Below are 15,671 nucleotides of genomic sequence, written 5' to 3'. Positions count from 1 at the left end.
TCAGGTATATGAAGATACGTACATTTTCTGTTGCCCTCAGAATTTGGGTTCTAGCATAAGTGAAATGAGTTATTCCTCCTGTTTTTCAGGAGAGCTGTAGTAAGGTGAGGAGAGGTCCTAGTATTTGGAAAGGGGGACGAGGAGCAGGGTAGGGTGTCTTTCTCTTCGTGTCCCCTGTCCCTCTCCCTGCAACGCCATCCCTCATCTGTGCTCCCTGACCCTTTCCTGCTCTTTCTGCTGCTACTGCTTTTGAAGAATTAGCCTGAGAGAAGGAAGGAAAGCATCTGGAAGGGTTTGTAACTTCCAAGGATGGCTTGAGATTCAGAGTTTATAGGTCCTGTGTCTTTCAGGACCGGAATGAGCATCCCATGAGTTATGGGAGGCCTTAAGTTACTCTTGTAAGAGATGTTCAGTTTTGGATTCTTTGTTCTCTGAGCACTATGTGTTTTGTCTTGTTTTTACTTGGAAAGCAGATGTTATGTTCTTGTTTGGCTTTCTTTCCTTATGGGGGAGAGGGAAGTTAATTCTCCAGTTAGAAGAGATGCTTTTGAGGACACAGCAAGATAATGCAAAGCCATTTAATATAGTAAGTGCTTGTTCTTGTTGAGAAATTAGACCATCCCTCTTAAATGCAGCTTGCTTGGAAACCCCAGGTTCTAGAGGACGTTACTAACACTGCAAAGATAGACTAGAATCCAGGCTAGTCATGAGTAGGAGAGTAAGAATGAGTATCATTGCTGGGCCTTTGTTTGAAACGCTGGATTTCCTGGCTCATGAGGAGGAGCCCTAGAGTGAGTTCCAGGCTTTTCTGTGCACTCCTGAGGAACCTTACCCGAGTCCAGGCTCCTTTCCCTCAGTTCTATGTACGAAGTGGAGAGAATGAAAGAGCTCAAGGTAGTGTGATGTCAGAAAAATAACCATCTGAGGTCTGTGATACACAGCGGTGGTGTGATCTCTCTCCGTAAATTAACGACGCTTGCCTTCTCTGCTGTTGGTCCCTCCAGGAGAAGAAACATAAGCAAACGTGATTTGGTTGGGCTTTTGTAAGCTCCTAAATCAGATTAAGTAAATGTGCATCTTTCCTCCCCACATACGTACAAGTGAATGTGGGCAATTTACCTGGCATTCTCTTTATTTTTTAAATTTTTTTTATTTAAAGCATTCTTTTTTTTTTTTTTTTTAAGATTTTATTTATTTATTTGACAGAGATAGAGACAGCCAGCGAGAGAGGGAACACAAGCAGGGGGAGTGGGAGAGGAAGAAGCAGGCTCATAGCGGAAGAGCCTGATGTGGGGTTCGATCCCATAACACCGGGATCACGCTCTGAGCTGAAGGCAGACGCTTAACCGCTGTGCCACCCAGGCGCCCCATACCTGGCATTTTCGAGCCACAGTTTCCTCATATTTATAATAAGAGTGATAATGCGGAATGGTGAAAATGAGAAAACACATTAACACGCTTAGTAGGTCTAGCTCTGAGCCGACTAACCCCTCTGGCTGCAAACACACTTCAGTCCGCTAGGGGGTGGTGATGTCCTGGGTGGTGGTGGGGGCAATGGAGAACCGGCCGCGCATGCGCACCGCCGGTGGGAAGGGTGGGGTCAGCGCGCCAGCCTGGGCAGGTGGTGCAGCGGTGGGCAGCAGCTGGAGAGCACCACAGCAAGCAAACGCATGCGCATATGCGTTTGTACCTCCAGGTCAGATGCAGAGGGAACATCTTCTGATACGTCTTGTTTTAATTTCTTATTAAAATATTAGAAGAAAAGCAAGCAGGACCATGAACGCTGGGAGAGATTAGCCATCCACTTCCGCTCCCTCCCCCTCATCCAGAAATTCCAACCTCAAATCCACACGGAGGGGAAACAGACACCTGCTATACTCAGACGACTATCCAGTCTTTCTAGTTTGTCCCTGAATGTGTAATAATTCTTACTGTAACTGACTGCTTCACGTATGAAAGCCAGTCCTACCTGGGATTTACTTCTGGCCACTCTGAAGCAGCCGGGAGTGTTTCCCTTGTGGGCCCTGCCAGCACCTCTGGTGTTCTGCGTGACCCTACAGTTTTGACATGGCCGTATTTATTGCTGTGTTGACCCCCTCAGTGTCACCAACCCCCACAACCTCATGGTCTGTTGCTATGTAACAAAGCAGCCCAAAACTTGGTTTAAACACAATAAACACTTATTGTCTCTCACCATTTCTGTGTGTAAGGAACTGGGGAGCGGATAGGCTGGCTTGAAGTCAATCATGAGGTTGCATTCAAGATGGTGGTCAGGCCTGCAGTCCTCTGAAAGATTGACTGAGGCTGGAGGATCCACTTACAAGAAGGCTGATTAATCTGGTTTTTAATTTTCTGTATTTTGTTTTGACATCTGGGATGGGGGGTGCTTATAGGCCTGGGGAGAAACTGCCCCTCCCAGGGCTAGCTAGTTCGTGAACATAGTTAACAGTGTATTTGCCGGCATGCCTCTCATGTAAGCCAAACACCAACATTGTCCCTGCCCTAAGTCATCTCAGGGCCAGCTACCAGGCAACTTGAAAGCACTCTCACAGCCCAAAGCCCACTGGAATTGTTCAGACTAGTGAATCCTAAGCTGTTTTATTCTGCCCTGCCTTGCCTTTGCCAGAAACCCCAATAAAGACCGTGGCTTAAGCTTTCCCCTTGCTCTTGCTTCTACCACCTGACCAAATCTTGGGTGCTTCCCTTGTGGCCCTGTGTGGTGTGGCATGCCTGGGCAAATCTAAGTAGTAAATTCTTCCAGTGGCATCGACCTCTCCTCTCCTTAATTTGTAGTCATCTCTGTAAATTAAGATCCCGTGAGTACAGATGAGACAGGCTCATTGCCGTGGCTGGCAGTTAATGCTAGCTATTGGCTAGAAGCCTTTGGACCTCTTTACAGGCTGCTTAAGGGACTTCACAACACGGCTATGACTTCCCTCATAGCCAGTGATCCAAAGACATGAAGGCATGGGGCGCCTGGGTGGCGCAGTCGTTAAAGCGTCTGCCTTCCGCTCAGGGCGTGATCCCGGCGTTCCGGGATCGAGTCCCACATCGGGCTCCTCTGCTGGGAGCCTGCTTCTTCCTCTCTCACTCGCCTGCTCTGTACCCTCTCTCGCTGGCTGTCTCTCTGTCACATAAATAAATAAAATCTTTAAAAAAAAAAAAAAAAAAAAAAAACAAAGACATGAAGGCAGAGCTGTAATGTCTTTTATGGAGCCTTAGAGGTCACACGTCATTCCGCCATGTTGGTCATCAGTCCAGCTCTGAGTTGGTGTGGGCTGAGACTGCACAAGGGCGTGAATTCCAGGAGGGGAGCATCACTGGCGGCCATCTTGGAGGCTGGCTGCCATAGGACATCCTGGAAAATATTGACTCGATACTTTTTCTTCCTTCAGAAGAGGACAATTATATCCACCTACCCCTGACCCCCACCGTAAGCAGATATGTCTGCTAAAATCAGAGGCACGTACCTGATTTCTCAAAATGTAACTTAGCTGACATTGAGAGGGACTCGGGGACACTGTGTCTAGAACAAGCTCCCCTTCCTTCCCCATCAGTTTGGGATTAAAGATAATGGAAATGCATTATTTAGTACTTAACAGACTACAAATGACCTTTAGCAAGGTCATTATTATAAATGTAAAAAATACTCCTTAATCGTGGGGCCTCTCAGGAAACTTATTCTAAAACAGAAGTTCCTAACCAGTGTGTGTTTGGGGTCAGAGGACCCTTTCAGACATGATGAAAGCCACTGGATTCTCTCCAAAATGTTTATATGCAAAATTCTGCAACCATCTTCATGGGTGGCTGGGTGGAAATTACTTGATGTCCCTGCCTGCGAGTCTAGGCTTCAGGAATTATCCCCTCTCCACTTTTGGAGCATCTGTGTTAGGGCACTGCCGCAGGTGCTAGGGCGTCACCCAAGTTCCTGCTCTCTCATGAGGGCAAAAATCAGAAAACAACCTCAGAGACTAGGTAAGGACAAGTTAAAAATTGAATGTCCCAACGCTGGGGGCAAGAGGAGAGATGAGGTAGTTTGTACCTCAGGCCCTACAGAAGTGATACTTGAATCAAGGCTGGCATGAGAAAGCCATCAGTACAGTAAAGGAACACCAAATATGAGAAGAAAGTAGGTTTGGAGTGTTGGAGAAACCAAATGTGAAACACTAAGCAAAGACAGAACATGGTGGAGAGGCAGACACAGGACAGGCAGTGGAGGCCACTAGGACCAGGGGAAAAGACCCAGTTTTTTTCAGAGGATCGTAGATGAACACCCTGCCCTTTGAAGGCTTATGATGTGGCCATGGCAACTGGGCTAACACTCCAGAGTAAACTGGGTGCGAGGGGTGAAGATCCCAGGAGCCCCTGCCCCACCCCACTTCTTAGGGCTCTAGTGGAGATGGCCTGGTTTCCACCTAGGTGGAGATCAGTCTTCTTGAACTTTCTGCATCCCCCAAATATTTCCATCTTTTAAGGTATGATTATAAATGTATATACACAACAAAAGACAGTAAGCACCTCAAACTCCACGATCCACAAATCTAAAACTGCTTAGGGTGGGGTGGGGGTATATAAACACTGGAATGAGCTGGGAGGAATGACTAGCCCAGTAGGCGCAGAACAGGCCTCAGCAGGACAGGGTGGTTTCCGAGTTTCCTCATATGGTCCCAAGCTGGCCAAAAGGACACTAAATAAAATCCTCACTCATCCGACCATTATGGTATCCAGTTATCTATACTTCGGAAGAGAACTTCTCTTGCTGAGGTACACGGATCTCATGGTGCTTAGCCTAAGATAACGGGTAGAAGAGGCAGGTGAGGTGGCAATGGCTCTAGTCATCACCTCCCCCCCCCCCCCCAGCATCTGCCAAAGGCTACTAGGAGCCCTAGCTCTGCAACAGTTCTCAACTAGGGGTGACTGCCACCAGGGAACATCTGGCAACATCTTAGGGGTGGGAGATTGCTACTGACATCCGGGTGGGTAAAGGCCAGAGATGCTGCTGAACATTCAGCAGTGGAGGGGCAGCCCCCTACCATAAAGAATTATCCAGCCCCAAAACATCAGCAGTGCTGTGGGTGAGAAACCCTTTGTAGCGTGAGAGCAACACCTCAACGATCATGTCTGTACAAGATACTTTGAGCAACAGAAATCACCTGAGGTAGTGGCTTTTCCACACATTCTCGGTAAAAAGCTCGAGAAGCTATAACCATTCTAATAATGCTAAGCAGTTCCTCGTTCAGGTATTAGCTGGCTACATACCAAGACTCACACTTTCTTTAAACTGGAATATGAATATATTTCTTTATTAGGGTGCTCACAAGAATGACACACTAGCACTGTCCTTCCGATGTGATGAAGAGTACATACATCTGACCCACATCGTGGCAGGAAACGGGTACTAAGTGTCCACTGAAGACATCTCCATTCACCAGAGAGGATGTTTCCTTGATGCCAACATCTCTGCTGTAGCTTCCAGTCAGGTCTCTGTGACTTGCCCAGACTTCCTCATTCCAGCATCAGCTGACCCTTTTTTTCCCTAGCCACTCTGGATTCCTTCAAGACTAGGTCAGCTGCCTTATGTCTGACTGGTCCAGGCAGCCTCTGGAATTCTGCAGCACATCTCTTTGGTATGCTGCTGCCCCGCCACCCTCAGGGGCATGGTTGGGAGTTGGGGGAGAGGGGGAATAACATCACATGACCAAAGCAGACAGCAGGGGTATATCGGCAAAGGACACTTGGACATACATCTAACGACCTCATAGAATACATGCTTTCTCCCCAAATGATACATAGCCCCCTAGTGGGCAAACACGTATGGAATGATTCTGTTCTCCAGGCACAAGGGATACAAAGTGAACGGCGTTTACATCCATCATGTCCTACATACAGCAGGAAGTTAGCGCCTGAATGTTGGAACCAGATCTCTAGCCTGGCTCTTCCCTGCCTTTCAATGGTGTCACCACTCTGTTTCCGCCTATTTTCGGCATTAGTTCATTTTCTCAAAAGAGAGGATAGGACGGCAGAGAGAGTAGAATGGGAGACTGGGGTGGGGGATTAATATATGGATAACATCCTATAAAACAAAAATAATACAAAAATGCAAAACCCAGTTTTCGTACTAGAATATAACGAGAAGGAGCTGGAGAAACTACAGTGAACACAGACAATATGATACACAAACCCAGGGGGAGGATTCAGTGAGGAGTGGGGCAGAGGCCACTGGTTTAGACTAAGAGCCTTTCAATGGACTGCTGAATGGACTGGATCTGCTGCTTCAGCTGTGAGCCTTCTTTGATGGTGACAGAACAGGCAATGACAGGTCTGGAGACCCCGCAGGCCCGCCCCAGGGCCTGCTTGGAGCGCACAAACACATAGGGCACATTCTTATCCTCGCATAGCAGTGGAAGGTGCAGGATGATCTCCAGGGGCTCAGCGTCTGCAGCCATCACGATGAACTCAGAGATGCCTCTGTTGAGGGTTTTGGTGGCTGAGGAGAGAAGGACAGGAGGTCAGTAAGTGGGGGGTGGGGGGCACAGGGGGCGGGGGGGAGGTTGGGCATGGAAGCTACAACAAAGCAATTTCCAAGGAAAAGAAACTCAGGTGCGAGAGAACTGGGCAAAAATCCCAAGGCACAAGCAATTCTCTGTGTCCCATAGTGGCCCTGGGAAATGATAAGGGATTTAAGTGTCAATTAGCCATCCTCCACGCCTTTCTCAAACCCTACATCAAACCCATCAGTTCTGTGAAAACACATCCTGAAACAGACCACTTCTTTCCTCTCCTCGACCACCACACTTGTCCAAGTCACCACCATCCCCTGCCTGGTCGACAGGGAACAGCCTGCACACAAGCTCTGCCAGCACGAGGCTTTGCGGTAGAGCACTTCTCAAACTCTGTGATCAAGGAAGGATCCGGGTTTTACCATCCCAATCTGTCATGAGCAATATTTCTGGAAAGCTCACACTGTATGCAACTTACCAAGCAAAATCAGCACCCCACAGCATTGTTTAACCACTCCCGACTGCTCATCTCTGTGGCCCGGTGCTAGTGCACAGACATACTCTGTTAATGCTGGAGCACTGACCAGAGCAGACTATGGAGCCACAATGCCCGAGTTCAAATCCTGCCTCTCATTCTCAGCAGAAGGCAAATGCTGCAAAATGTTAACAACCAGTAGATCGGAAATAATTCTTAGTCCATGAACCTTTAGCACGTACTGCCAAAATGCTGCTCTTAAAGTCCTTCCACTGGTTCCAATCAAGAGTATCCAGCCCTCTTTCCAAATTGGAAATCTAAGCCAGAGACAGTGCCTTTATCACTCTACCTGAAGCACTCTCTGGCTGCCTTACCTTCATTGGCTCCTTTCCGAAGCTGCTTGTAGTTACAGGACTGCTGAACAAGGTCCAGGAGTTTCTTGGTGAGGTGGGCGTCTGCGAGGGGGTAGGCCTTCGGATTCACATCAGCCTCAGTCTATGGGGTGGGAAGTGGGGGGAGTCATTAAAGCATCAAACTGAACCAGAAATTGTTCCAGACAAGTCACAAAACACTTCAATTAACAACTGAGAGACAATGATCAGCTTAAAATTTTTTTTTAGCAATTACCCACTCCAATGATGTACACTAAAGCTTATATACTTTTATTTGCCTCTCTTTTGCTTGGTAATATTATAGCAAATGGATTACAAATGGGTTCTCATGGCTCAGTATCCACTTGAGTCATACAAATTTACTGAATCAAAATCAAGGTATAATTTATAGAAATGCAGCACAAAGTTTTCTCTATTCCCCATTCAGTATTCAAATCTTCCTCTGTCCTCACTAAAAATCCTGGTTTCCCTTGACCACTATCTCACACCATACACAAAAATAAACTCCAAATGGATGAAAGACCTCGATGTGAGACAGGAATCCATCAAAATTCTAGAGGAGAACATAGGCAACAACCTCTACGACATCGGCCAAAGCAACCTTTTTCATGACACATCCCCAAAGGCAAGAGAAACAAAAGATAAAATGAATTTATGGGACTTCATCAAGATTAAAAGTTTCTGCACAGCCAAGGAAACAGTCAGAAAAACTAAGAGGCAGCCCACGGAATGGGAGAATATATTTGCAAATGACACTACAGATAAAGGACTGGTATCCAAGATCTACAAAGAACTTCTCAAACTCAATACACGAGAAACAAATAAACAAATCAAAAAATGGGCAGAAGATATGAACAGACACTTTTCCAATGAAGACATACAAATGGCTAACAGACACATGAAAAAATGTTCAAAATCATTAGCCATCAAGGAAATTCAAATCAAAACCACACTGAGATACCACCTTACGCCAGTTAGAATGGCAAAAATAGACAAGGCAAGAAACAACAATTGTTGGAGAGGATGTGGAGAAAGGGGATCCCTCCTACATTGTTGGTGGGAATGCAAGTTGGTACAGCCACTCTGGAAAACAGTGTGGAGGTCCCTTAAAAAGTTAAAAATTGAGCTACCCTATGATCCAGCCATTGCACTACTGGGTATTTACCCCAAAGATACAGACGTAGTGAAGAGAAGGGCCATATGCACCCCAATGTTCATAGCAGCAATGTCCACAATAGCTAAATTGTGGAAGGAGCCGAGATGCCCTTCAACAGATGACTGGATTAAGAAGCTGTGGTCCATATATACAATGGAATATTACTCAGCTATCAGAAAGAACGAGTTCTCAACATTTGCTACAACATGGACAGCACTGGAGGAGATAATGCTGAGTGAAATAAGTCAAGCAGACAAAGACAACTATCATATGATTTCTCTCATCTATGGAACATAAGAACTAGGATGATCGGTAGGGGAAGAAAGGGATAAAGAAAGGGGGGGTAATCAGAAGGGGGAATGAAACATGAGAGACTATGGACTATGAGAAACAAACTGAGGACTTCAGAGGGGAGGGGGGTGGGGGAATGGGATAGACCGGTGATGGGTAGTAAGGAGGGCACGTATTGCATGGTGCACTGGGTGTTATACACAACTAATGAATCATCGAGCCTTACATCGGAAACCGGGGATGTACTGTATGGTGACTAACATAATATAATAAAAAATTATTTAAAAAAGAAAAGAAAAAAAAAAAATCCTGGTTTCCAAAACGTAATTTTCTCATTTACCTGACCTGTTAATACATACAAAATGGCTGGTACCTCTACCAAGAAGGCAGAAATTTCTTTTTGTTCCTAGAACATACCTGACCAGGGCCATCTAGTCAGAGTACTATATTCAAGTTATTCAAATCAATGTTTTCCCTGTGGTTATCAATTTGATATACAATTTGGGTTCCTTCGTATTCAGCTTGCTTAAAAAAATTAAGATTTTACTTTTCAAATATATAAAACATCTACATGTTTTCAAAGTAAAAGCTATTTTAATGAGCTAAAAGTGTTTTGAAAACTGGTAAACAGTAAAGCATTCATTCCCACCTTTCCTACACAGACTGTATCACTAGGTAACAAATCGATGACAACTTTCCCTTGTATCATTATTCCACCTAATAAAGAAGGAATGATTCAATCAAATCCCACCATCCTGCAACCCATATTCATTAGGTAATTAATCCAGACATACATTAATAGCTCCAGACACTGATTAACAGCTACCAACATCACAAGATGCCATGTGTTCATCACCCCTCTTGAAGAACAAAATATCTGTGTCCAAGTAGTCTTGGGGGTTAAAAAAAAAAGGAAAGAAAAAAAATCTGATCAAACCTTTGATTCTAATATTAGGTATTTACTATTACAGAATTATTAAATTTTGGGTAATTATGATGGCATTGCAGTTGCTAAAAACCCTTATTTTACATACTTTAATACCTATGAATAAAATGCTACGTCATTGGCTTTGCTTCAAAATAACCCATGTAGGGAACAAACTGGATGGGGGCTGCTTATACCATTCCTTCCTCCTCATCCCTACCTCTCGAGTTCAACCATTTTCATTAATTTCTCATTTGTTTTCCCTATGACCCTTTTTACAACTATATATATTTGTATATAAAATTCGGGCGCACCCCACGTTATCATCGCGAGCAATGAGCGGTTCGCCGCGGCGGTCGAGTCCAACCCTGGTTTTGGAGGCTGGACCGCGGCATCCGGCACGCGGCACCGCAGCTCTAGGTGGTGACCCGTGGGTGCCGGCCCGGTGGGAACACTCACCATTGCGTCTGTCTCGGTGGTCTCCTGCCTGATACCGCAAGGACACAGAAATGACCCACCCGCAGAGAAGCAGGAAGTGACGCAGGGGTGATGTCAGCGGAAGTGACATCAAGAGTGAGATTGCACCCAAACTCCCGGTCCCTAAAATACGGCAGTGGTCCCAGGATGAAGTATTAAGTGAGGTCTAGAGTTCCCTGAACAAGTGGGGAAAAGGTCTCCTCATTATTGGTCCGCTGTTCTGCATACATTCTAGAATCAGCTTCTCAAGGCCCACAAAAATCTGCTGGGACAATCTGATTTGTAGATTTGATATAATCCCAACTGCGGTAAAAGATTTAGGATGCAGAATCTATCAATCACTTAAATATATATACTACGTCAGTACTTTTCAATAAGGCTTTACAATTTTTCCAAAAGGCTTAATACCTTTTAAATTTACTCCTACCAATTTCAGGCTAAGAAGATTCACTTTATTAAGAAAAAAGTTCACTTTATTTTCTACTGTATTAAGAATTTCTCTAAAACTAATGATGTACCATCAGTTGGCTAACTGAATTTAAATAAAAAATAAAGAATTTCTTCCTTAAACAAATTGGTGTTGAATTCTGTCAGATTTTTTTGTGCTGACTCAGATGAAAAATACTTTTTCCCTTTTTTTCCCTACAGTTTTTTGAATGTTAAGCCAATTGTGCATTCCTGAGGTAAAACCAACTTAAATAGGCTCTTATAATTTTATATCCTTTAGCTAACAGACATAAGGTTTCTTGGGGAGGGTGATAAAAATGTTCTAAAATTCTACAGCAGTGGTTGCACAACTCTGTAAATATATGAAAAAAACTTTTCAACTACACACTTCAAACAGGTGATGAACTTTTTATAGTACATAAATTATCTCAATAAAGCTATTTTCAAAACTAGGTATAGGATTTTTTTCATGAAAAAAAAATTAACTTTGCTTCTTTACTCTTCAGTTTTATTATTTTTAAGATTTTATTCATTTATCTGGCAGAGAGAGACCACAAGCAGAGGGACAGGGAGAAGCAGGCTCCCCGTTGAGCAGGGAGCCTGGAGTGGGACTCGATTCCAGGACCCTGGGATCCTGACCTGAGCCAAAGGCAGGTGCTTAACCGTCTGAGCCACCCAGGTGCCCCTTCAGTTTTATTTCTACTTAAATTGGTTTTGATACATTACATTTTTTTTCAGGCATTTATTCATTTCATCTCAGTTTTGGTATTTATAGCTATCAACTGTTCATAATATCCTTTCTAATATCTGCAGACTATGTCTCCTGCATGTTTGCTACCCCTTACTTATACCTCTTTTGCTTATTTTCTTGATTAATCTCACTGGAGGGGACTTTTCAAAGAAAATTTTCTGATTGTCTTCCCTATAACAGTCGGATCTATTTGCTTTTTCAATAATTTCTGCTTTTGTCCTTTTATTCTTTTCCTACCTTTTATAGTTCCTTCCCTTCCAACAGAAACATTTTAAGTTCCAGGTAATACTCTAGCTGCTTCCTACATGCTCTGGTGTGTGGTATTCTCATTACTGATCAGTTCTGTTTTCAAATTTCCGTTATGATTTTATTCACTAGATTCACTACGACCACTAGATCAAGTTTATTGAAGGTGTTGTTCAAATCTATTTCCATACTGATGTTCTGGCTTCACCATCTATCATTTATATACTTAAATGCTATATAATTGCATATTTGTCTATTTCTTCTTGTAATTATGTCATTTTTATTTTCTTCATACCTTATTTTTTTAGCCACTGTTTATTTTCACAGATGCATTTCACCTTTTTAAAGATTTTATTTATGTACTTGAGAGAGGAAGACAGAGAAACTGAGCAAGCACCAGCAGGGGAAGGCAGAAGGAGAAGCAGACACCCTGCCAATGCCAGAATCCCATGATCCTGACCTGAGCCAAAGGCAGACACTTAACCGACTGAGCCACCCAGGCATCCCTGCCTTGCACCTTAAAACCTGTTTCTTTATGATGTTTATAGAGGCTACACCACACCTTTTAACTTGGCATACATTTACCAGTCTTTTTATTTATTTATTTTAAAGATTTTATTTATTTATTTGACAGAGACAGCCAGCGAGAGAGGGAACACAAGCAGGGGCAGTGGGAGAGGAAGAAGCAGACTCCTAGTGGAGGAGCCTGATGTGGGGCTCGATCCCAGAACGCTGGGATCACGCCCTGAGCCGAAGGCAGACGCTTAACGACGGCGCCACTCAGGCGCCCCTACCAGTCTTTTTAATCTGTGTTAATTGGAGCACTTGGTCTTTTTCTATATTTACGTAAGTACTGATGTATTAGGTTCAAATCCTTCTTTTTGTGCGTTCTGTTTGTTCCAACTGATATGTTTCTTTTTCTTTCTTTCCTTCCTTTGGGTTTATTTTCACACCACTATTCCTTTTACTGGCGTGGACTTACAGATCTGTATTCTTTTGGTGGCTACCTGAGATATCACAACACATGTCCTTGACTTATCAAAATCTAATGTTCATCAACAATAAAGGACCCAACAACACTTTAATTCAAATCACTCCTAAATATATACTTTTTAAAAAGTCAGGTTTTTAAAAATATTTTATTTATTTGTTTATCAGTCAGAGAGAGAGAGCACAAGCAGAAGGAGTGGCAGGCAAAGGGACAAACAGGCTCCCCGCTGAGCAAGGAGCCGGTTGTGGGACTTGATTCCAGGACCCCTGTAATCATGACCTGAGCCGAAGGCATCTGCTTAACCAAATGAGCCACCCAGGCGTCCCTGCCAGGTATTCCCAATGCAGTCTCTGGAATTTAGGATTCTCAACTCTTAACAAAACATTAAATTCATAAAAAGGGAAGACTTCAGGAGCCGGAAAAGCCATCAAAGAGGCCTCACCTTATCGTTTTAATTACAATCAACAATAAAAGGTCGGCTCATAAATAGTAACTGAAATTTGCTTAGTGTGCATTTATTCACCTTTTAATTTTTCCGAGGGTTATCAAAATGAGTGAAGGAATGAAAGCATACTGCTAGCTAATTTTCATCCCTAGCCTGATCCGTTTGGTCTCCCTGTACACCAAAAAGACAAAAAATACCCCGAAAAGTTTTAACAACAAACACTGCGTGCTCATTAACACCATACTAAGTATTAGGATTAGGTATTTAACATGCATTATCTCATTTAATTCTTTTAAAAAGTTTTATTATTTGAGAGAGAGTGCGCACGCCAGAGCAAGCAGGGTGGAGGCGGAGAGAGAATCCCAAGCGGACACCACGCTGAGCATGGAGCCAGACACGGTGCCGCTCCTCGGATCCTGAGATCATGACCTGGGAGAAAATCAGTAGTGGGAGGCTCAAACCACTGACCCACCCAAACGCCCCTGCGTTATCTCATTTAATCATCACAACATCCTCATGCATCGTTATCCCCATTTCACAGTTGAGGGAAATTTCTTCTAAGTTCAACTAGAGACCACCCTATTCCAAAACTTTTCATGGAATTGTGTAAGACGAGTTGGTTGCAAGTTCTAGGCTCAGCCACGTACTAGCTTCAAAATACCGGGGGGGGGGGACCAAAAAGGGGGAAGATGCCCAACGGGATCCAAGCTCCGTTGGAAGGACTAAACGTCACCATGGAAGTGGAAGCTCTTTGCAAACTGTTCCTTCCTTACCAAGTGCTAAACAAAACCAGCTACCAACCTACAGGAGTTGATTAAAAATTGGGAGATCACCAACAGCTTAGAGAAGTTGCACGTGGTGCTACCAGGACCTCTGATTTGATAGAGTACCGCCTCCCGGAAGCCTTTCGTCAACCCAGGCCGGGGTTCGGGGTCACTCTACATTTCCCACAGCCCCCAAACGCCAAAGGCTCCCATAAGTCCCTGGCACGTGTAACTCTCGGCGGGCACTAAGGCGCAGATCCATGGAAATCTGTATCTCCCTCTCCTGAACATCAACAAATAGGGAAGTGGGAAAGGGGAGGCTGATCTGAATCCTGGGTTCCACACCATCCTTAGCAATCCCCAAAAAGGAAAAGAAAAAAAAAAAATGGAGCCAAGTTTTCTCATCCAACTTTCTACTCTCTCCCACGTGGGTTGGTCTCTTTCTCCCACCTTGGGCCAGGGCTCCTCCACTCTCCCGACGCTTTCGGCCACGCGCACACAGTGCTGCAAAGTACCCCCGACCACCGCAGTTGGGACTCTGAGGTTTCCCGAGTTCTAACCTCGAGCGGGGCTGCTGGGGCCCCGTGGCTGCCCGAGTTCTAACTCGGGGCCAGACGGCTGGGACTTCCCGGCCGGCGGGAGTCTAACCCCGGGCCGGGCTGTCTAAACAGCGTACGTTCTAAGCCCCGGCGGTCCAGTGAGTGAAACGAACCCGGAGTCTCCCGCTTCCCAGGCCGGGTGCCAGGAGCACGCACTCACCATATCTGCGATTTCGCGGTCCTGCCACCCCTCGGAGCGCAGGCGACGTCAGAGCGGGAGCGCGCGCGCCTGAGCCGGAAGGTCGCGCCGGAGAAATGGGAATGGCCGCGTGCAGCAGGAAGCGGAACTGACGCCATTACAAGCGGACGGATGCGTCCTCTAAGGGCGCCCCGGAACTGCGTAGGTTCTGGGAGAGGGGCCGCAGTTTGCAATTTTTGTTTTTATTATACTACAAATCTTTGTTAGGAGCAACGAATTAAACATGCATACACATACACACACCAACAGGTTTCAGTGGTGTCATCGGTTCCATTGCCTCTTTATCTTTGAGCACATTCTTGTGCTTTCAAAATCATCTTTTTGACCCTACACTGGTGACAGAACGGTATGGAGGTAATGATGGGTGATCCTAAATGCTCTCCTTCGTATTTAGATATCCTTTAAATTTTTTTTTATTTATTTGAGAGAGAGATATAATGAGAGAGAGCTCAAGCAGTGGGGAGAGGGAGAAGCAGGTTCCCTGCTGAGTGGGGCTGGATCCCAGGACCCTGGGATCATGACCTGAGCGGACGGCAGATGCGCTTAACCAAAACTGAGCCACCCAGGCACCCCCATATTTAGATATCCTTGTTAAAATACTGGTGGGAAATGTGGAGTCCACCAGAAATGGAATCCATTGAGTAAGGAATTCTGGAAGAAGAGGTTTGGGGGTGAGGGTTGAATTTCTGTCAGGTTGAGTTTTGAGATGTCATAGGACACCCATTTTCTTCTGCCCAGCATACTGCTCTTTTCTCTATGCTGCTCCAAATCTCCATTATTTAAAGCTAGACTCATGCCTCGCCACCTCTAAGAACTCCTTTCTGATCCTTAGGGCCCTTACTCATTTCTCTCCAACATGATGCCAGGCACATCTTGGGACCATTTGGATCTAGCCAAAACTAGCCCATTATAGGCTAGTTCCAGTTAATTATATTGGAAACCTAGAGGTAGAGGACCCTTAGGAATCATGCAGCAATCTCTTCATTTTATAGGCCCGGAGAAGGGATGCAGGT

General features: G+C 44.9%; 1 protein-coding gene across 2 annotated transcripts; it reads right to left on the bottom strand.

The window, feature by feature from the left end:
• Nucleotides 1-5,271: 5,271 nt before the first annotated feature.
• SNU13 (small nuclear ribonucleoprotein 13) lies at nt 5,272-14,744 on the bottom strand. 2 transcript variants are annotated; one of them, XM_045779960.2, is made up of 3 exons: nt 14,620-14,744; nt 7,350-7,470; nt 5,272-6,487 (listed from the first exon to the last, which is right to left on the bottom strand). In XM_045779960.2, the coding sequence occupies exons 1-3, from the start codon at nt 14,620-14,622 to the stop codon at nt 6,225-6,227; spliced, it is 387 nt and encodes a 128-aa protein (XP_045635916.1). In that variant the 5' UTR covers nt 14,623-14,744; the 3' UTR covers nt 5,272-6,224. The 2 variants fall into 2 exon arrangements, with proteins under 2 accessions (XP_045635916.1, XP_045635915.1); XM_045779959.2 differs by lacking the exon at nt 14,620-14,744 and adding an exon at nt 10,199-10,310.
• Nucleotides 14,745-15,671: the final 927 nt, after the last annotated feature.

The sequence above is a fragment of the Ursus americanus genome, chromosome 17 (assembly GCF_024610735.1).
Source record: "Ursus americanus isolate L20-20 chromosome 17, mUrsAme1.1.p, whole genome shotgun sequence".
In the NCBI taxonomy this organism is placed as follows: domain Eukaryota; kingdom Metazoa; phylum Chordata; class Mammalia; order Carnivora; family Ursidae; genus Ursus; species Ursus americanus.
Note: the sequence above shows the minus strand (reverse complement) of the source record. Positions and strands in the feature narration are given on the sequence as shown.

Bases quoted from the DNA above. Each gene is read 5' to 3' on its own strand.
- SNU13 (XM_045779960.2), bottom strand. The intron at 6,488-7,349 runs GTAAGGCAGCCA...TTCTCTCCTCAG, and splicing joins TCGGAAAGGAGCCAATGAAG to CCACCAAAACCCTCAACAGA.